At 35.6% G+C, this 22,568-nt stretch overlaps 1 protein-coding gene across 3 annotated transcripts in view; it reads left to right on the top strand.

Moving 5' to 3' along the window:
* LOC129757124 (gustatory and pheromone receptor 33a-like) overlaps positions 1–22,568 on the top strand; it is a 242,248-nt gene that overhangs the window by 218,192 nt on the left and 1,488 nt on the right. For all 3 annotated transcript variants that reach the window (XM_055754248.1, XM_055754250.1, XM_055754249.1), the window contains 2 exons: positions 1,926–2,105; positions 14,147–14,215. In XM_055754248.1, the coding sequence (XP_055610223.1) occupies positions 1,926–2,105; positions 14,147–14,215 (249 nt within the window). The remainder of the gene's footprint in view (positions 1–1,925; positions 2,106–14,146; positions 14,216–22,568) is intronic.

The following is a 22,568-nucleotide window of genomic DNA, read 5'->3' as shown; positions in this document are numbered from 1 at the left end:
AAACTAAATTTTTCTTTTTTTCATATTCGGAAAAAATTTAAATTTAGAAAATGCATATGACTTTTGAAAAACATGATTCAACTTTTATATGAAATGCAAAACCAAATTTAAACCAGGGTTTCTAATCAGCTTTTCATTTCTAGTTTCCTATGAATATTCGAACTGAAAATCAAGAATCCTCAACTGGATACAGAATTGGAAATACGAAAATAAAAATACAACTCCGGTTATGTTTATATGAATCCAGAACCTGGGTTCAGTTTCAAATAAAATGTGATAATCATACCTGAATTTCTGTGAACAAGTAAGAAAACTTTGGAAAACTGTTGCAGAATTTTTAACTTAGGATTGATTTTTGAGGTTTGAGCATTAGTTTTTAGTCAAGATTGTTACTCTTCAATAACTTTACTCTATTATAATAATTTTATTATGACCTTCATGAGAGGAGGGGGTCATGGAAGTTTTTTTCTAAGCCCAAATGATTTAAAATTTGTTCATGAATTTTGATGAAAAAAAATTTTTTTTTTAATTTTTTAATTTTAATTTTTGGTGAGTAATTTCTGGGTTTTGTCAAAATTTGCCCGGATATTGCCCAAATTCATGGATGTCATTTTAGAAATGAAATGCCCGGATTTTGCCAGATTTTTAGAGAAAATTTCCCGGTTTGTCTGGCCCGGATACGTGCTGAAAAAATTCTGGCAACATTATCCTTATCAATGTAATTCAAATCAATAACTATGCGTCGAAAACATTCATAGTTAAAACTTAACGCGGGATTAAGGCAAGGTTGCCGAAAAAGTTCTGTGTTTTTGAGAAAAATAATTCTGACTTTCTTTGATTTTACCCAAAAATTCTGTGATGGATTTCTGTGATGCTATTTCTTTGAAATTCATAATAAAATCATGTTAAAAAAGGTCTTTTTCACATTTTAGTTGGGCAAAATCAATTACCATTGCTAATCTTATCATACTTTTCTAATTCAAAGTAAGAAATCTAAATTTCGATTCTGTCAAAAAAAAATTTAATTTCGGAAATTCTTTCAAAATTTGAAAATTCTGTGAAATCTGTGAAAATTTCAATATTCTGTGTTCTGGGACACAGATTCTGTGATGAAAATTCGTTAAAAATTCTGTGAAATTACCGATTTTTCTGTGATTTCGGCAACCTTGGGTTAAGGTTCAATAATAGTTTCCCAAAATTCTCTTGTCAACTTGAAACATAAAAATGGCAAAAATTTCAGTTTTCTTAATCACAAAGGTTCCAAAACACCTTCATAATATTAACAAATGCTATTAATTGATGAACTAAGGCAGTTCGTGTGTTAAGGCCCAAAAGCAATTGAAATCGGAAGATGGACCACGGTGTTGTATAAATTAAGGGGCTATTTTTTATTGAAATTTTCAAAAACAAACCAAGTTGTTCCCAATTTGAAACTCAAAATGTAGGTTTTTAAAAGTACAAAAAAGTTTAAAGATATTTTAACTTTGGACTTAGTTATTGAAGATTATGTGGAAAAAATTCATGTTGATCAAAGCTACCCTGATGATCAATGTTACCCCGTTTTACGGTACTAGAAAATTTCTTAATACCAGCATCAGAATATTATTATTTTTCAACTACGGTATTGGAGGCTATTGAACTTACTTATTAGATAGTGGTTAAATGTACTGCTAACATAGCATCTCACAAACATTATTAGCTGTATCTTGCCTCCACCGGATATAATCAGCAAAGACAATCGGGGAATGCAGCATATCACATGACACTAAGAATGCATAAGACTAATATTTTCATCCGCAAGCCGGTCGATGGAGAATATCTTCCTGTCGCAAATCTTTTAGAGACCCCTTTCCGGGTTCCAAATATATCCTATCCCAATAACAGCACCAGAACCAAGTCAACTGATGTTTGCTTCCCAATTACAGATAACCTTCTGCGTGGGTCTCTGCTTCGTCATCGGCGTCGTCTGCTCCTTCGGTCTGTTTCGGGCCTTCATCTACCGGAACGAGCTCTTCTACATGGGCGTCCTCAACTTCATCTGGTACATGTACTATTTGTTCTTCGTGCTGTTTTTCATCGCCGTCGGGAGCAAAATTACGCGAGAGGTAAGCGGCCAGGCGAGAGCCAAGATCCAATTGTGTTTCATTTCCGGTTCCGGGTAAGTGGGCAACGAGTTGAGGGACGGGACAATCCGGTGGGATCCGGGAAACTTGATGTTCACCGGATCAGAACCAACCGGTGGTACTGGTACAATCCCAGTCATCATCATCATCGTGCTCATAATTTCCGTGTCGTTCCTGTGTAGTGGCAAGACACTACAAAATCACTAACTATACCTACCCTCCTACCTAATGCTGAAGCGCTGGCTTACTTCCGCTTCTAAATGAAAATGGCGGACCGGGGGGATCCGGATTCCCGTTATTGGATGCAAGATGCGAATAGGCTTCGCCATCAGAGCCCGTTCCCAGACATGACAACACCGCTGACTTGCTTACTTGAATCCCTTGAGAGAAAATTAAATTCAAACCATCTGCCACTTGCCTCGGAAAACGTGGAAGGAACTGGGGCTGTGAGAAGGGTTTTCCTAATGCTCGAAAACAACAAACCATTAGAAGTATTTCCGCAATTCTCTTGGCTGCAGCCGTTAAGATAAGATGGCTTAGCGAATGCATTCGTGAAGCTTTGTTATTGCTTCTGCTGTTCAATGGTTTGATTCTTTCCCAGGCTCTTATCTAAATTTTTGAAGATCTATTTCATAATTTTTCAACAAGCTCAAAACTCTTCGAGAAAGACGCAATGCTAAGAGATCCAGATGAAAATAACACAAAATAATGTACAAAAAAATAAACTTTTCTAATATGTTAAAAACAAATTATAGATTAAGCCCAGTTTGCAAAAAAAAAACTTGATTGAAATAACATTTAAAATGGATTTTTACTACAACTTTCGAATGGTCGAGAGGTGAAATGCAAAGAAAATTAACTTCAAAGGTTTTTATATTAAAAACCTGCGCGATAAAGTGCTAAAAAGTCAACTTTTCATTACTGAATATAGTAACGAGAAGTGTTTCTTTTCGACACTGTTTTTTTACTTACAAAAATACAGTCTACAACCTACTTGATCTGAAATAAGCATTCACGGTCTTCCATACGCGGTTTTTTTTGTTAAAATTCAATTATCGAACTCGGCTTGTGTTGACACGGCCCACAGTCGCCGAACGTCAGAATAACAGAATGAAAGCAAATGACAGGCTTCTGCACTCTAATTCTCCTTGACTCAGATTTGAAGGAAAATAATTCAAAATGCGCCAAAACTGGGGAAACTCAAATTTTGATTAGAGCGGTAAAACTCAGAAACAAGGATTGAAAAACTCATTCAAACGAGCGACGGAGCCCGCATCGCTCCGATTTTTGCTCATAAAAATGCCCTGGAACGCGAATGAGGTGTGAGCGAGAATCTCCTGTTCTCACGAATCAAGCCCGACCAAAACGAAAACACGACAAAGGCTCCTGATTCCTTTTTGCCATGCTTCCTTCTCCGCACACAAAATCTAGCATCAACCCGATGATTGCGTAGCAGCGAGCCGATTCATGAAACTTTTTACCAACCCGCTCATGAGTCGTGTTAGTAATGGTATTATTCTTTCCCGTGGAAAAATGTTCGTCCCTTTGCAAAGCTTGAGCTTGAACAAACACTAACAGCAACAAAGATGACGCCAAGCCGTGTTGGCGAAAAAGGAATCGAAAATAAGAAGAACAGTGTGCATACGGCCGGCACATCCAATCCATTTTGGTGATGATATTATTTTTTTCAGGCAAATATGCAGAGCCAAAAGAATTGTTTGCTTCTTGCTAGTGCTGTTATTATTGCTTTCTACGAAAGAATTTGCGTCAATTTTTGAAGCTACGAGCTTGAAGGAACATCAAAAACATCAACAGCCACAGTGTGCACTTGTGTAGGTCAAGCCAATCTTTAAACGACCGGTGCCCGGACGGTACGGACGGTTTGTATCTGAGAAGGACGAGCCGAAAGATTTTTTTTTCTTTTAATTCTTCCTACTTTTTTCTTCTGAGCTGGCGTAATTCTTTCCCTAAACAGACAGCAAGCTCGGTATCAAAATTCTCATGAACCAAATTCGAGCCTATCGTGATCCCGTTTCTCAGACTCGCTCATGAATGTTTTTTGATACGAGCAGCATAGAAACCGTCGTCGTAGAATCGTTTTTGTTGCTGTTCGTGATTGTATTGAACACAAACGAATAGCGAGCCGGCGGCGAAGCATTTTCGTGTGCGTTTCGAGGAGTGAGCGATTTTTATAGTCCTTGCTCAGAAATGAATTGTAGGGGTTTTCGCGAATTCTGAGTTGTTTTTGTTCAGGGTGGTTTAGGCTTGTTCATGGATCGACTGAATGGAAAAAAATCAAAAATTTATTAAATTTCAAAGCGGTTTTGAATGGAATTTCTGATTGCAAAAAGAAAAAGACGATTGTACGGTGTATTTAGAAGATGGATGCGTGCATTTTTATACGGTTGGTTTAATTTTTACCACAAGTTAGTGCCACCGATTCATTTGACCGCATCCAGCCGGTTGAGCTTCGTGCTGTCCCACTTGGCACGCTCACCCACCAGCACCCTCTGTCTAATTTGAGCTGATCTGAAAAGACAAGAAAAAAAACACCATAGGTGAAAATGATTTACACTTCAAAATTATAAGAAAATTATACTTACAGTTGTGAATGATGGCTTCCGTATAGAGATTGCTGGAAGAAAAGATAAAATTGTTCAATTTTTTATTTCCTTTCGAAACCACTTAATTTCTAATAGAAAATGTAATTAAAACTCACCTTGATTATTTCGTCAACTGTTTCCGACCATCGCATCCAAACAATCAACAATTGTTTTTGGATCTCTCTGAGTTGTTTTCATCTATTTTGTTCGAAAACGTATGCGTCTTCGCTAAGTTCCAGGCTTTGAAAGTCAACAGATGAAAACAACTCAGAATTTTGATGGATTTCAACTCAGTTGTTTTCATCTTCATACATGGTGCGACCGCTGAACCGAAATTAATCAGTCTCTGAATAATCTAAATTTACCGTGTGGCTTAGGAGAGAAAAGATCAGCGATACTAGAAAAACTTTGTATCATAAGTGTGTCCTAATCTCGGCAGTAAGATTCCCAATGAAACAGAAAGTGATTAACTGATAATACAAAAAAAAATATGACATCGCTGGCCATTGGCAAAACAAAGATTTAAATTAGAAAAAGGAAAAAACTTTTAAACTAAAAGCAAGGTTTGAAGAAGGTCACATATGGCGAAATTCTCAAATTCAAGTTTAAAAAAAACGATTGTATAACATTGAAACCTGTGAAAAGAGAGTGCCCTGAGAAGCTCGACTGAAGGTTAGTTAGAAAAATACGATAATCGACCAATTATAAGCTCAATTCTTGTTTTCTGCTATTTACAGGTACTGTGAGGTTAAGTAATTCATTTGGCAACCTAAAGGGAGATACGGTCAAAATTTGGTCAAGGGACAACGCGTGTAAATCGCTTAAATCGTTTATTAAAAAAATCAAATTTAATTTCTTTTTCAAGTTTAATTAGTATAAAATTCAGGAAAAATATTCAGTAAGGCTTCCGCTTTTCCAAATTCGAATTGCCGAGCCTTACGCTTAATCCCTGCCGTCAGATTTTATACAGCCACCTTGTCCACCTTCTTCGCCGCAGAAAGCCAGTTTGCCTTGAACTGCTGCTCGTCCTTAGCAGTTTTTTGGTCTTCTTTAGGTTCCGCTTGACAATATCCCAGTATTTCTCAATTGTGCGGAGCTCTGGCGTGTTGGGAGGGTTCTTGTCCTTGGGAACCACCTACACGTTGTTGGCGGCGTACCGTTCCATTGCCTTTTTACCGTAATGGCAAGATGCCAAATCCGTCCAATACAGTACGGAACAACCGTGTTTCTTCAGGAAAGGCAGCAGACGTTTATTCAAACACTGTTTCACCTAAATTTCTTGGTTGACAGTCCCGGAAGCTATGAAAATGCTGCTTTTCAAGCTACAGGTACAGATGGCTTGCCAAACTAGATATTTCTCCGCGAACTTTGACAGTTTCATGTGTTTGAAAATATCTGCTACCTTTCCCCTTCCTTCTGCCGTATAAAACTCTTGTCCAGGAAGCTGCTTGTAGTCGGCTTTGACGTAGGTTTCGTCGTCCATTACCACGCAGTCAAACTTCGTCAGCATCGTCGTGTACAGCCTCAGTTATCGCGATTTGGCCGTCGTATTTTGTTTATCATCGAGTCATGGAGTCACTACCTTCTTGTAAGTCGATAGTTTGGCTCGTTTTTTGGCTCGATGCACGGTTGTAGACGATACACCCAGCTTATTTGCGGCATCTCAGAGAGAGAGGTTAGGGTTTCGCTTGAAACTACCGGAAACTCTCTTCGTCGTCTCAGCGGCTTCCGGTTTTTGATTTCCCCCGATCCAGACTTCCTGGCAGTCGACAAATGTTCCCCAAACACTTTAATTACATTTGTAACGGTTGATTTGGCAACTTTTAGCGATTTTGCCAGCTTTGCGTGCGAGTAGCTCGGATTTTCGCGATGCGCGAGAAAAATTTTGATACGCTGCTCTTCTTCCTTGGACGGCATTTTGACAACTGAAGAGTTAATTCCAATATCAAAATAGGAGCAACATTCTACACACACACACACACACATTTTCAAAATGAGGTGTGTTCAGGTTTTTTAAATGCAAAATTGAAAGAAATACGTCACGTTGATATTGACCAAATTTTGACCGTAACACCCTTTACATAAGCCAGCTCCATATCTATTAGACAAAACTGTTTCTTTCATCAAGGAATGTGAATCAAAAGATGTTTTAGGAATAATAATTTGTTTCTAACACTTAGATTCTTCAAGAACGGAGAAACCGAAATTGAGATAACCCAGATAACCACATTCCAGTGATTCTAAGAATCCATCTCTCAATTGAAATAAGTGATAGTAATAACTAAAACCAAATTGGTAAACTGTCAAAAGAAAACGTGATCGTGAGTGTCTAAAGTAGAACCTGAAACAAAATAAAATCATACTAACTTTTAGTTTATTAATTAGGTCGGCTGTAAGGCAGCTTTTTTGCTTATTCATAGAAATCAAAAATGCTTATTTGAAGAAGGACAAAGGGTCACTGAAATTTGTGAGTATGAATAGAAAACTTCAGTTATTCTATTTAACTAACAGCAAAAATAATTTTTTAGTTGAGCTGTTTAAGAACTGCTGCAAAAATTGTGTGCGTCTTTCAATCATCCAAATTTTACCGTTGAAAAAAATGACGACTAGTGCAATAACACGACTAGTAACAATGGACGACGAGTGCTGCAAAAGTCGTGTTTTGTAACAAGTTCTATACACTATTTGACAGTTGATTCGAAAATTAGTAAAAAAAAAATACAAAATTCAAAATTTTTAATGAAATGTAACTTATCTTGTGTGATTTTTTCCAAGGAATCAAATAAAAGCTGTTTGTGGCATCACACGGAAACTGGAATTATGACTATTTTACCCTCAATTCTCCTACATTTTTAATACAGTTAAGAAAAAGCATGTTGAAAATATGAATCAAATGAGACTTTTCTTGTGTGATTTTTCCGAGAAATCAAGTGAAGGCTATTTGAGCAACAGCACGGACTAGAAACTACCCGTTTTACTTCTTATTTCTAAACATTTTTCATACAGGTGGTTCAGAAAAAGCTTGATCAGACTGGAAGGATTTGGAGCAAATGAGACATATCTAGTGTGTTTTTTCCCAAGGAATCGAATGAAGGCTATTTATTGGATTTTGGTTTATTTTACCCTCGATTCCCCTATATGTCTCAAATAGTTAAGCCATAATTCCATTTTCCGATGCAAGTGGTGGCTCCAAAGCTTTCAATCTATTCTTCAGAAAAAAACGACATAGGATAAATTCCATTTGGTTTTTAATTTTGGAGTTCGAACATGCTTCGAAATGTTTGGAAATTGAGGGTAAAAAAGCTATAACTCTATTTTCCGATGCGTGCGATGACTCAAATAGCCATCATTCAATTCTTCGGAAAAAAAAAATCACATAAGATAGGTTTCATTTGGCTCAAAAAATTTCAGTCTGAACAAGCTTTTTTTTTTAATTGAATTGTTATAAAATTGAGGGTAAACAGCCATAACTCCAGTTTCCTACGCATGGGGTGGCTCAAACAGCCTTAATTCGATTTCTCGCAAAAAAAAAACACAAGATAAGTCTCATCTGGTAAAAACATTTCAAATCTTATTATATTTTTTCTGAATAAACTAGAAAATTGGAGGAATATAGGGTAGTTATAGCTCCATTTTCCAAAGCATGTGGTAGTTCAAATAGCCTTCATTCGAATGCTCTTGCTTAGCATTTACTAACCACATATTAAAAAGGTCTCATTTGGTTTAAAATTTTCAATTTTGGATATCATTTTCTGTAATTTTGAAAAAAAAATTTTTGGGAGATTGAGGGTAGAACGGCCATAGCTCCAATTTCCGATACGTACAGGGATCTCAAACTGCTCATTTCATTCCTCGGAAAGAATCACACAAGAAAATTATTTTTTTGTTCAAAATTGTTTAGTCTTATTAAGTGATTTATTTCTGGATTGTTGGCAAAATATTGAAGAATTAAGGAAATAGGTTAAAAAGGCACTATATCTCCGTTCGTAAGCTTCTGCGGTGTCTGAAATGGACATTTTAATAGATTTGGTTCGTTTAGGAGGGAAGATATTGAATTTGTTCGCATTTTTACATTATTCCCCAATTATTGTGCAACGGTCATTCCTCATGTCCCTGTAATTTCTCATAATTTGCTCATATTTTGCTCATGGTAGAATAAATTAAATCTTAAATTCAATGGTTCAAATCTAGTTATTTTTCGTATATCGTCTCACCTTTTTGCTGTTTTTTTTTATTTTAGAATGTTAAAAACGATCGAATTATCTGGCATATGGATTTCATTAGTTTGGTTGTTCTTGCGATATTGTACGGAATGGGATTATATTATTATTAACGAATTAAAAAGCTCAAAAAAATGACGCCGAAGAAAATATGATAAGAGTGATATAGCTTCATTGATTTTGTAGTACGTTTCACAGATTAAAGAAAAAACTGTCATAAGTATTTCGGGCTCAATGATTCAAGGTGGATATGACAGAGTCAATCAATTTAAGCAAAACTAATTTTGTGGTTCTGGCAATATATTCTTTCCAATTTTTGCTGAGAAGCTTAAGCTTGATTTGATAAAAAAAAATTCAATGCACCCTTGAACATTTTAAGACAATTATTTAGATTTTGAAGATCAACTTTAAGACGATCCACTGTTTTGTCATTGTGAAATAAGCTTTTTTTTAACGCTAAGTCAAAAAAAGTTAATTTCACAATGAAGCGATTTTCCAATCATTTAATGCTAAACTATCTAAAACATTTTTATTCAAATCGTGTTCGTGGACTCCTGCTCTTCAATGCGCAAACTAATGTTTATAAGTTTTTTTTATTAGAAATTCAATAAAAATTTGAATAAGCACAAATTTTAGTACCGTAAAATGGGGTGAGATTGATCACTTTTTTTTTAATATTTCTCGATAATTTCTTCTGTTAAGAGAAATATGCCATGTTTCATATTTTTAAAACCAGTATTAGACTCCTATGAACGTAAAACATGGTTGCAGAAATTTATGAGACTACTTTAAATTTTATTTAAAAATCGATTTCCTCATTGTTTAGGATTTGATGCTTTGGGGTAACATCCATTAGTCTCTATTTTGCCGGTTTTAACGTTTTTCTTGATCATAAGGATACAGAACACCTTCATAATATATGCAAATGCTAGTATTTGGTAAACTAAGGCAGTTCGTGTGTTAGGGCCGAAAAACAATTAAAATTGAAAGATGGGCTATGTTGCTGCATAAATTAAGAAGCTAAATTCAATAACAATACTTATAAAATATGAACTAGAAAAAAAAATTAAATTTTGCCTTCATTCAATTTCCTAGGCCCTCGCACTATTCCTTTTTTCTTTACACTTAACCATTTGATAGGGTTACTAGCCTTTTGTCCTAGACTGGCTTACTCTTGGAAAACAACCCTATTTTTAAAATATCAAAAATTGGCCTCAAAGTACAACAAAATCTACACCAAGTCTATAAATTTGCTAAATCAAAGTTGAATTGTCACATAAATAAACCTGCTGCCTCTTCTTTGATTTCAACAGCATGAGTGTTTGTTCGTGAGCCTTAAAAAAAATACATAATTCAAGATTTTGAAATAGCTTGTTTACTTACGTTTGAAATTTTCAAAATTATGTGGGAATTATTTCATGTTGATCAAAGCTACCCCGGTGATCAATGTTGTCTGTATTACGATACCTGAGTAACATAAACATTCTGTGAAAAAACCCTTCAGATGTTCTGCATTTTTACTTTCGTGTTTAATTCGATTTATTTCGAACTACATTTAAATATATTCATTTTAAAACAACGGCCTCAAAACATAAATTTAAGACTTTTAAAGAAATTTGATATAAAAAAAGTAACATGAAAATACAGTATAACAATAACAGGAAAAGTAATAAAAAACTAAATAGCTAAATTTCCATTGATTAATTAAAACACATTAAATTAATGAAAACACAAAAGAAAATTTGAATATATTTCATAATTTTGCTCTACCACTTCCTGGAACGATCAAAATCAAGATCTTTCAGTCTTATATGTCGTTTTCGGATATTTTCTTATTCTGAAATTATTTGAGAAAAAATATAATCTAGTAAAGAACGTTCTGTGGCTGAAAGAATTTCCATGAACCATGAACCATGGCACTAGCTTCATAAGGATTGTTTTCGAAAAAAATGCAACACATTCTTTTGTGAAAAATTTTTGAATGCAAGGATGAAAATGGATGAAATTTTTCAGCGAAGATACCTAGTAATGTTATGTTAACATATGCAAACTTTTGTGATATTCTAGTAAGTTGTTTTTAAGATAGCATCCAATGAAGAAATTTTTCACCTTTAATTTTTGGGCAACACGTGCGCCATCTATGATGCATACTTTGAACCACCTTTTTTTCAAATCAAGTCAATTTTTGATTACATTTTCTGTTTCCTGAAGCTCTTTGAAGATCAAGCTAACTCAATAACTCATAATTTTGAATTTGGTAGAAGTTATAACAAATTTAGCCGATTGCCCTCCTTCGGCACAAAAGCAACATATTTGACTTTCTATCACTCCGCCACCGTTCCACATCCAACTGTAATATAGTATAAATTTTGTGGGAATCGGTCGTATTTGGAGGCAGCCTTCTTTGAATTTATAGCCATTCATCGTGTCAATCGTTATGAAAGAATGAGTAATTTGTAGTTTCCGCAGATCGTTAGCCTCCTCAAGTACTAGACATTGAATTTTTCAATTTTTCATCCTTGTTTATTGCCAGGAAATACAGGCGATACTTGTCAACGGAAAGTTTCTTTTTGGAAACCTGCGGTTGACCGCTAAACAGTTCGTTTTGCTGTCCATTACGAAATTTTTCAAAATATTTCTCTACAAGCATTTCAAATATTCTGCGCATGATTTTAACACCGTATTTTGTTTATTTTGCCGGTGGACAGCTTTTCTATCTTGTAGAAATGAAGTCAAGCCTATTAATGAATCAGCTAGACGAACAAGTCGAAAAAATTGACTTATTTTATTCATTTTTTCGGATTGAGCTTGAAAAAACCTCTGACATTCCTCTCACTTCAAGGAATCAACCATTTTCACTTTTATTCAAATTTTAGCTCACAATTGAGTCCTCTAGGACTTCTTAGACGATTTACCATGGGAACTTTGGTCGAAAAGTTGATTTCCAGCTGTTTATGAGTCTCCCTCTGGGACTTTTCTGGAATTTCAGTATCAGACGCTATTTCCAAAACCACTTGACAGATTGTCACCAAATTTTGTGCACGTACTCATTACATTACTAAGTAGCTTCACTGAAATTTTCACCAATTTCCACCAATGCATTTAAAAATTATTCACATACAAAGTGTTGTATTTTTTTTTTTTCGAATACACTTCTTTGTAGTTGGCAAGTGCCAAACAAAATATCTTTTATGTGATGATAATGCTTCCAATAAAATTCTTTCCACTCATTTTCACCATCTTTCATTTCTTCTTTCTTTCGTTATCTTAGGATGACCCTACTCAAAAGGACATCATTTTTCACAGATAAGGCCGATAAATTAAGCAACATAAATATTGATTTTTACGAAAATCATTGATTTTGCCCTAAAATACGCCCCTCGCAACTCCATGGCCATAAGGCACCGTTTTCGCGTGCTCGAAATTTGCTGCAGAATTCTGCAGCAAACAGCGGCTCCAAATTTGTCTTTGGGGGCCAAGAGCCGCCCCAAAGAAGCGCCATTAAAGGAACGCAACCAGGCAGCACCACCATCGCCATCGTCATTCGCCTGACAAAAATCCAACTAGGCATCCTTAGTTATCGCGTGCTTGCTAGCGATAACCGACTGGAGCCTAACTTGCTTTGGTACCAAGCTAGTTAGTTTTTCATAACGTTCGGGACGCATGGCATCCAGTAGTGGGTGGATTACAACATCGCAGGACCAATGACTGTAATGGCTGAATGGGATCCGTCGTTTTACTTCTAAAACGGGAATCCTAGGATCAACTGAGGAACAGGCTACAGCTAAACGAGGCAAATTAGGACGTGTTTGGAACAGATCTAGACTGAATTAAAGTTCTTTCCATTCAAGTTTATTCCCTGCGAAAGAAAGAATCGGGCTCCAAAATTCCAAAGCGTTGCTCTAGATGTTTAATTAAGAAATCACCCGGATTTGTAACGTCCTACCAAGTGGCCGTCGCATTCCAAAAGTGGTGCTGATAACAACGCTCGGCTCGGTTAAGTCGTTCCGCAATAAAAGACGTCTGCTATGCGACCTATGCAGTGCCAGCCCGTCGACTTTTGGTGACGAATCCTGGCAGAAACTTAAACTGTCCCCCATTTCTAGCCCCAAGCTCCAAGAACATGGCCATTATGCCAGAAGACCAATCGGTTGAAACGATCTTTGCCGGCAGTTTGTACGACTTAAGAGGGTTGGTGTTTGAATGTGGGTATGTTGGCATTTATAGCCCCATCTTCAGGCATTTTGGGATCAACAAATCGAGAGAGAGGGAATGGGCCTTAGCATGCGTTAATTAATTTAATGAGTTGGCGAGGGAAATAAGCTGTCACAATTTGCGAGTGGTGGGGAACAGGGAAAAAAACAACGAATGGAGGGGGTGGGTTATCCCAAGCCCAACACGAAAGTTGGAAATTAGACAGGACAGAACGCTAAACACTTCCTACTAGACTAGTGAATTCAATTAACAGATACAATCGTGAAATGCCATGGATTGTGGGATACAGATTCACTTATGAGGGAACTTTTCTGCAAGATGTTGGATTATTTTAACTTTCCTTTTTCCTCTTTCCTCTTTCCTCATTCTTTTTCTTTTTTCCTCTTTCCTCTTTCCTCTTTCCTCTTTCCTCTTTCCTCTTTCCTCTTTCCTCTTTCCTCTTTCCTCTTTCCTCTTTCCTCTTTCCTCTTTCCTCTTTCCTCTTTCCTCTTTCCTCTTTCCTCTTTCCTCTTTCCTCTTTCCTCTTTCCTCTTTCCTCTTTCCTCTTTCCTCTTTCCTCTTTCCTCTTTCCTCTTTCCTCTTTCCTCTTTCCTCTTTCCTCTTTCCTCTTTCCTCTTTCCTCTTTCCTCTTTCCTCTTTCCTCTTTCCTCTTTCCTCTTTCCTCTTTCCTCTTTCCTCTTTCCTCTTTCCTCTTTCCCCTTTCCTCTTTCCTCTTTCCTCTTTCCTCTTTCCTCTTTCCTCTTTCCTCTTCCCTCTTTCCTCTTTCCTCTTTCCTTTTTACTATTTTCTTTTAGATTTTCCTTCTCTTCTTTTTCCTTTTTCCTCATTCCTCTTTCCTCTTTACTTTTTCCTCTTTTCCTTTTTCTCTTCCTTCTTTTCTCCATATTAGTCTGTCTTTTTCGCGTTCTCTTTCATTTTCACCTTCTCTAATAATTGTTATATGTATTCCACCAATTCACTATGTTATTCTTTATTTTCGTTCTAGGGCAAACGCATTGGAGTGCTCGTGCACAAGGCCATCAACTGTTCCACCTCGAGTGCGGTCATAAACGAGGTAATCCTGTCTACAGTTCCTAAATAGTTCGTATGTGCTGGATGAATGTCAAACTTGAAAACTCCCTACACAACATCAACAACAAAAAACAAACGATAGTTCCGAACTACCTCACAAACCGTTGATAAACTGGCAACTCACAGAGTAGTAGGAAATGGAAGCCCTCTTTCCGGTGCCCACTAAACCACTCACTCAAAAGACAAACGGGATGATGCGGCTTACTTGAGATTGTTGTTTTTTGTTGCATGAGGTTCATTTTTTTCTGGTGTCCTTCTAAACGATTCCACGGATATCCATGCTGATGAGACTCCACCCTCACAAGTTCAAATTTAAATTCAGTTAAAGGCAACTGGATTCTCTCCTGACTTTTCAAAATTTTTAATATTGTTCTTTTAGCTAGCTTTTTGTTTATTCTAAAATTTTCCTCGAAGCCGATTTTTTTTAATTTGTACTACTTTGACCATAGTCTAAGTTGAAGAAAAACTATAAAAAGCTCATCTGCAAAGGTTTTGTTTGCAAGCTCAAAGGTCACGAAATTGAAAAAGAAATTAAGAATTTTTAATTTTAAGATAACTCTCAGTACTTAAATCATTTAATGTTGATAATTATTTTTTGGCTCTTCACGGTCTGAGATCTGGGCAAATTGGATTTTTTTAGTAACGTCAAATTTATTGATTTAAAAGTCTCTACATAATTTAAGATTGCCAGATTGCGCGGTTTTATCCGGGTTTGCCCAGATATTTGATACAAAATTTGGAATAAGTCCGGCCCGTCCCGGTTGCCCGGATTTCATTGAAAAATGCCCGAATTTATTCACTTTATTTGGCAAATTAAACAAAAAAAACAACAAACACCTCCAAACCGATTTTTTTTTTAGAATTTTTTTTAAAAATAATGATGAAAGGTTTTTTGGAAGCCTAAAATACGGTTCAAAATCTAACAATGAATTTTGAGGAAAAAATTTTTTTTTTCATTTTTTTTTCTTGATTTTTGTTGAGGAATTATGATTTATGGTCGTCAATTTGAAATCGAACGCATGGATTTTGCCAGGTTTTTATATCGAAACTGCCCGGTTTGTCCGGCTCGGATACGTGCTGAAATATTTCTGACAACCTTAACATAATTTTACACGTTAGGTTTATGTTTTCGACCAGGAAGATGTTTTAAATTATAATTTGTGTCTTTTCACGGTCTGAGATTTTAATCAAACAACTTTTTATTTGAAGCCCCGACGTTTCTACAATTTTTTTTTTTTTGGTTTTTCTCAAGGGAACTGGAAGTTTACTTTAATATAATTAATCTTGAGCATTGTTAGTGAACTATTCTAAAATGTGAAAACTCACTTATCTGTCTGCTGTTATTGTCAATATTGTTTTTTCCAACGGCTAGGTGTCCAGTTTTTGCAGCTCTGGGTGGGTTATGGTTGTTATTACATTTGCAGTCATATTTTTGAATTGAGAATTTTACTATTTGTACAATAAACTTCCTTTGAGTTCCCTTGAGAAAGACCACGAAAAATGGTCGAAACGTCGGGTGTTACATATAAAAAGTTGTTTGATTAAAATCTCAGACCAAAAAAAAGCCAAAAATTATAATTTTAAAACATCTTCCCGGTTGAAAACATAAATCTAACGTGGAAAATTATGTTGAGATTTTTAAATCAATAAATTAGACGTTACAAAAAATCCAATTTTCCCAGATTAAAATGGGTTTTCTCGAATATTCCATGTACATTGGAATAGGTGGTCAAATCCTGTTTCTTGGATATTGTTTAAACACTTCCGATTTTTCCTGCTCACATTTACATTTTTTTTCGAATTTAAAAAAAAATGTAACGAAGATATTATAATTACAAGTTTTCAGTAACTTTGTTCACTGAATGCATTGAATTATTGATGTTTAAATTTTGTAAATTGTTAAATGGCCAAAATACCGGATTTTGATTTCTATGAAAAAATAAATAGCCAGGAATTTTCTCGCCTAGATACGTGCGGGAGAAGCTCTTAAACCTTACTCTTTTTTCTATTGTTTTAAGAATTTTAAGTTTACTGTCAAATAAAATGTCAACGGTTATTTGCGTATTCCTAGTAGTTTATATTTATTTGTTGGATATTTTTGTTAAATGTTCCTTGAGCTCGTTGAGAGATGAATCCTGGGATCGAGTCGATTAGGTGTCATCTTTGAATTTCTCAAACCCTGGAGTGCATGATTTATTTTCAAAATTTCCAAATAACGTTTACATAAGTAAATTATAACTTTCAGGTTGATATGGGAAAATTCAATATTTTGTTCTGAAAAATCAACATCATGTATTTTTACTGGAACCGAGCCTGCTGATGGGTTTTGTGCCAATTTTACCTTCAAATAAAATTTTTTGCTGAACAACTTTGGCAAAAAAGTGATAATCTGTTGAATAGGGGTATGTCTTTCAGTAGGATTGGAGAAATTCGAAAATGACCTTAAATCGACTCAGTCTAATAAATCCTTCCTTAAGCTCCTGCAACTGAGGTTCAGAAATAGAATATTTCGTCACAATAATTGCATGAGATTCTGTTTATAATTAAAATGCATTTTATAAGAAGGATTTTGTTTTCCTGTTCAAGGATGAAATATTCCATAAAACTAATGAACCAAAAAAATGCTCTGATTTATGAGAAAGGAGGATAAGCGAGCCAGTGAATTGACTAATGTTTTGACTCGGAGCATTTGGTTGATCAACAAAAACGATGTAGGTGAACGAACATATGGAAGCAGCGAAATTATTTTTTTTAAAGCTTCAGTATCAAATGAGCCATAGAAAAGAAGTTTAACCCAATTTTTTAAAATAAACCTGTTTTTAGGTTGCAAATCACTGCTTTTTTGCTTTTGACCCTCACTTTTTCTCCCTAATATACGTAATTCAGCTGTTAAAAAATTAAAAGCTTAATATTATTATGCTTTTAAAATAATTTTTCGATTACCGTTTTTCTGAAAACGGCATGAAAAACCAACATCTCAACATACAAATGATTTCAAGAAGGGTTAGCATAAACAATTATAAATGACAGTAAGGAACATACTTTTTGGTGCCTATGTTTCGATAATTTTGGGAAGATTTTGGTGTCCTGAATTCAAATCATTTCCCGATTTTGTCCATCAGCTTTTGTTTAAATGATATGGAGTTTGGAAAATTTGAAATTGACTTATTCTGATAACAATCTATCAGCCAAAAAACAATCCTCCTTTCAATCAAGGATTCAGATTGGAAAAAAATCGAATTTTGTCTAGGTACTCAAGATTCAGAGATTAATTGCTAAAAAATACTAAATTGCAGAATTTTTAGGAGTTTCAGTAAATAATATTACAACTACATGGTGTCCCATTATGTCTAAGCACGATTTAAAATGAACAGTATTAACAAAATTTCGGATCAAGCTAAAAAAATATCACTTTTGTAATCAACAGCGAACCCTGGAAGATACGGTCTTTAAAACTCAGCAGTAACTTTGTTATTTCCTTCCTCACGTTGAGCTTAAGATTCTTGCTTAACGTCGCCGTATCTTTGCCTTATGTTCTTTACATTCATAAAAAATCATCATTATTTTACTTTTAACTTCGTTGAATTTACCAAACACAGGTTCCAAAGCATCTAGTTTTGAAGCAAACTGACACTCACCACGTTATAGTTTGTTATTCTGTAAAAATCAAATTATATTTTATGTAGCAACTTGAGCTACACGTTTTTTGCCATTATTTCTATTTCCTAAAATTCAATCACTCTTGCGTTCAGAGTTGAAAAACCAGCAAATCAACCCAAACTATGCCAAATGTATAAAGTAATTTGTAATAACGAACCATACAAAAATTTTTCAAACTTGATAAAATTCCTACACAAATACCGACGTAAGCGTAATTATTGTTTAAATTCAGGAGTTGAATTTCAAATTCAAACAACATATCGAACGATTTTCGATTTCTGACAAATCGAACACCTTCGGACCCAATTTGCTTAAAACAGAATAAAAAATAGCTGACACAGGCTCCAAAGTTCTGACAAATTCAGACTTGTACCTTCAAAAAATTTCTTAAACTGACACGCCGTTTCTGACTCAGGCTTAATTTTTGCTATTTTTTTCCGACTAACTCACCTTCTGACAAGTTGCAGACCAAATTTATCTGAAGTTATTGGTGACTTTATTTCAGATGAGTTCAACGACAATATTCAGACAAGATTTCTGACACAAACTTCATTTCTGGCTACTCAATTCTTACAAAATTCTGCCAAAATTTCCGACACAAACTCAAATTCTTAAATAAATTTTGTTTTATTGACAAACTCAAACACCATGGACACCAAACACATATGTCCAATACTAAATGATTCTGACCAAATTATTTGATCTGTACCCTCTGTATTTGTTCTTAGTTATGATCAATTCTACGTTTCATTCAAAGTTGTGTAAAAAGTGGCTCATAGGAGAACAGGATACAATCCAAAAACTTTTCCTATTAACATGATACACACACGTGTAGAATGTATGCCAGTTTTATTGACTAAGTGTAAAAAATACTTCTGTTCGTGCAGATTAACAGAGCGTTTATCCATCCCAAAGCCTTTGAAGATCCTTTTTGGATGGATTTGACTTTATCGTTTTGCGAATCATTAATTAATCCTTCAATCACTTTTGAGAGGTTAAATTAGACTTTAACAGCATATATTCAATTATTATTTCCTCATTCTTTAAAAGATTTGTGTTCAGCTTGGCATTGTGTTCCACAGACTGAATGAGAGACTCGTTATCTTTTTATTTAGGATGAAAATTGACGAAACTTCTTTCCTTAAATCCAATCAATTTGGCAACGAGATCTGCCATCTGAATTACTGCGTACTTTTGACAAAAGGCATTTGCTTTGAACTGTCTCGATTCGTCTCATCCTTCGGTATAGAATATCTTCCTTCAAATACAAAGAACACTGTCATCTCAACTCAGTGGATTGTTTATGTGAATCATTCGGAACTCTATTCAAGTAAGTTATCTCCATCCATCCAACAGCGAAGAAGTTACAAGCCCACCTTTTTGTCCTGCTAATGTTGGAAAGTTTTCTGAACTAAATAACGAGAAAGGCAACTCAAACTGATTTTCATGTTCTTAGCATTCAGCTACAGACATACATACTTTAATTTTAAATTGATCCAATTGGCTAGCTTTTTTCTTCCAACCACTTGTACCATTTTTCTTTTACTGGTTATAAGAAAACTATAAAAAGAAAATCATTATAATCTTGCTATGCTCGCCATCTCGAGCCGCAAAAATTTTTCAAAGCAATCGTCCACAACAGTATCTAGTTGTTTCTCCCGATCCAACTTAACTTCTTAAAATGAACCTTCAGAACATTCTTAAAGTTAGTCCTCCCGATCCAACGTAACATCTTAAAGTGAAGCTTCACAAAACTCATCATAATGGCTCTCCCGATCCAACGTAAATTCATATAGTGAACCTTCGAAACACTTTTCATGTAGGTCCTCCCGATCCAACGTAACTTCTTGAAGTGAACCTTCAGAAAACTCCTCATGAAGATCTTCCCGATCCAACGTATCATTTTAAAGTAAACCTTCACAACACTATTCATGTTGGTCCTTCCGATCCAACGTAAATTCATAAAGTGAACCTTCGGAACACTCTTCATATTCGTCGTTTCGATCCAACGTGAGTACATAAAGTAAACCTTCGGTACCCTCTTCATGCTGGTCCTCCCGATCCAACGTAAATTCATGAAGTGAACCTTCGGAACACTCTTCATGTCGGTCCTTCTGAATCCAACGTTACTTCATGAAGAGAAACTTTGGAAAACATTTCATGTTGGTCCTCCCGATCCAACGCAACTTCTTAAAGTGACCCTTCTGAACACTTTCATGTTGGTCCTCTCGATCCAACGTAACTTCATGAAGTGAGACATTGGAACACTCTCTTCATATTGGTCTTCCTGATCCAACGTAACATTTTAAAGTGAAACTTCTGAACACTCTACAGGTTGGTCTTCCTTATCCTACGTAAATTCTTAAAATGAACTTGAGTACACTCTTCATGTCCTCCCGCTCCAACGTAACTTCTTAATGTGAACCTTCAGAACACTCTTTATGTTGGTCCTCCTGATCCAAAGTTACTTTTTAAAGTGAACCTTCAGAACACTCTTCATGATGGTCCTTCCAATCCAACGTAAACTCATAAAGTGAACCTTCGGAACACTCTTCATGTTGGTCTTTCCGATCCAACGTAACTTCTTTAAGTGAACCTTGAGAATCCTCTTCATGTTGGTCCTCCCGATCCAACGTAACTTCTTGAAATGAACCATCAGAACACTTTTCAAGATGGTCCTTTAGATCCAACATAAATTCATGAAGTGAACATCCGAAACACTCTTTAGTTTAGTACTCCCGATCCATCGTAGTTTTTTAAAGTGAACCTTCAGTACACTTTTCATGTTGATCCTGCTGCTCCAACGTCACTTCATGAAGAGAACTTTCGGAACACTCTTCATGTTGGTCGTTCTGATTCAACGTGAATTCATACAGTGAACCTTCAGATCACTGGTAATGTAAGTTCTTCCAATCCATCGTTACTTTTTAAAGTAAACCTCCAGAACACTCTTTATGTTGGTCCTCCTGATCCATCGTTTTTTTCTTAAAGTGAACCTCCAATACACTCTTCATGTTGGTCCTCCTGATCCAACGTAACTTCCTCAAATGAACTTCCAGAACACTCTTCTTGATGGTCCTTCCAATCCAACGTAAATTTATTAAGTGAACCTTCGGAACACTCTCAATGTTGGTTCTCTTAAATCCAACGTTACCGCATAAAGAAACTTTTGAAAAATCTTCATTTTGGTCCTCCCGATCCATCGTAACTTTTTAAAGTGAACCTTCAGTACAATCTTAATGTTGGTTCTCCCGATCCAACGCAACTTCTTAAGAGAACCTTCAGAACTCTCTTCATTTTGGTCCTCCCGATCCAACGTAAATTAATGAAAAGGACCATCGGAACACTCTTCATGTTGGTCCTCCCGATCCAACGTAATTTCTTGAATTGAACCTTCAGAAAACTCTTCATTATGGTTTTTCCGATCTAACGTGAGTTTATAAAGTGAACCTTCGGAACACTGTTCATGTTGGTCCTCCCGATCCAACGTGAGTTCATAAAGTAAAAATTCAAAACACTCTACATGTTGGTTCTCTCGTTCCATCATAACTTCTTGAAGTTAACTTTCGGAGCACTCTTCATGTTGGTCCTCCAGATCCAACGTTGCTTTTCAAAATGAACCTTCAGAACTCTCTTAATTTTGGTCCTCCCGATCCCACGTTAATTCATAATGTGAACCTTCAGAACACTTTTCATGTTGGTCCTCCCAATCCAACGTAAATTCATGATGTGAACCTTCCGAACACTCTTCATGTTGGTCCTCCTAATCCAAAGTTTCTTTTTAAAGTGAACCTTCAGAACACTCTTCATGATGGTCCTTCCGATCCAGCGTAAATTCATAAAGTGAACCTTCGGAACATTCTTCATGTTGGTCGTATCGATTCAACGGAAGGAACCAATGTTGGTTCGTGAGGAACCAATGTTGGTTCCTCACGATTCAACGTAACTTCATGAAATGAAAATTCGGAACACTCTTCATGTTGGTCCTCCCGATCCAACGTAAATTCATGAAGTGAACCTTTAGAACACACTTCATGTTGGAAATTTCAATCCAACGTAAATTCATAAAGTTTAGCTCTCTGTTCCACAGACCGAATGACAGACATGCTTCCTATCTCACTGGAAGCCGTTTGCTGATTTCTGACTGCACGATACGACAGATAAGCCATGGTAGTATGGGTAATGGAGAGAGATTAATGACTCTGCGGTCGTAATAATCTGCTACACAATTCGTATTTCGACCATTTATCTTTTTATGACCTTTAAAAAAAATTCCAGATCAATAATGAATCTTTTCAACGATAGCATCGCAGAAGTTTTTGTTTTGTAAAATTTTGTTCCAAGTTCGCTTGATATCTCTAAAAAGATTTCAAAATAATGAGTTTTGAGATTTATCAATAATTGATAACCTATCTACAATGAAAATACCTCAAAAACAAAAGTGGATTTTAAATCATTTTGTTATCCTGTAATTTATTTTTGCAAAATTCAGTTTTTATCTAGAACAAATCGGTTTTTAAAGGTTTTAAATTAAAAAAAAACATCAGATTCCATATTGCATTTTTTGCAAATGCAATGAGGAAATTTGAAAAAAAAAAAAATCTTGTTTCACTTAAAACGATTTTAAGTTTTTAATCTAAAAGCTTTTGATTCATTCAACATCTTCAAGCTCAAAA

This window comes from Uranotaenia lowii, chromosome 3 (assembly GCF_029784155.1).
Source record: "Uranotaenia lowii strain MFRU-FL chromosome 3, ASM2978415v1, whole genome shotgun sequence".
In the NCBI taxonomy this organism is placed as follows: domain Eukaryota; kingdom Metazoa; phylum Arthropoda; class Insecta; order Diptera; family Culicidae; genus Uranotaenia; species Uranotaenia lowii.
This window is presented reverse-complemented; position numbering and strand designations above follow the sequence as displayed.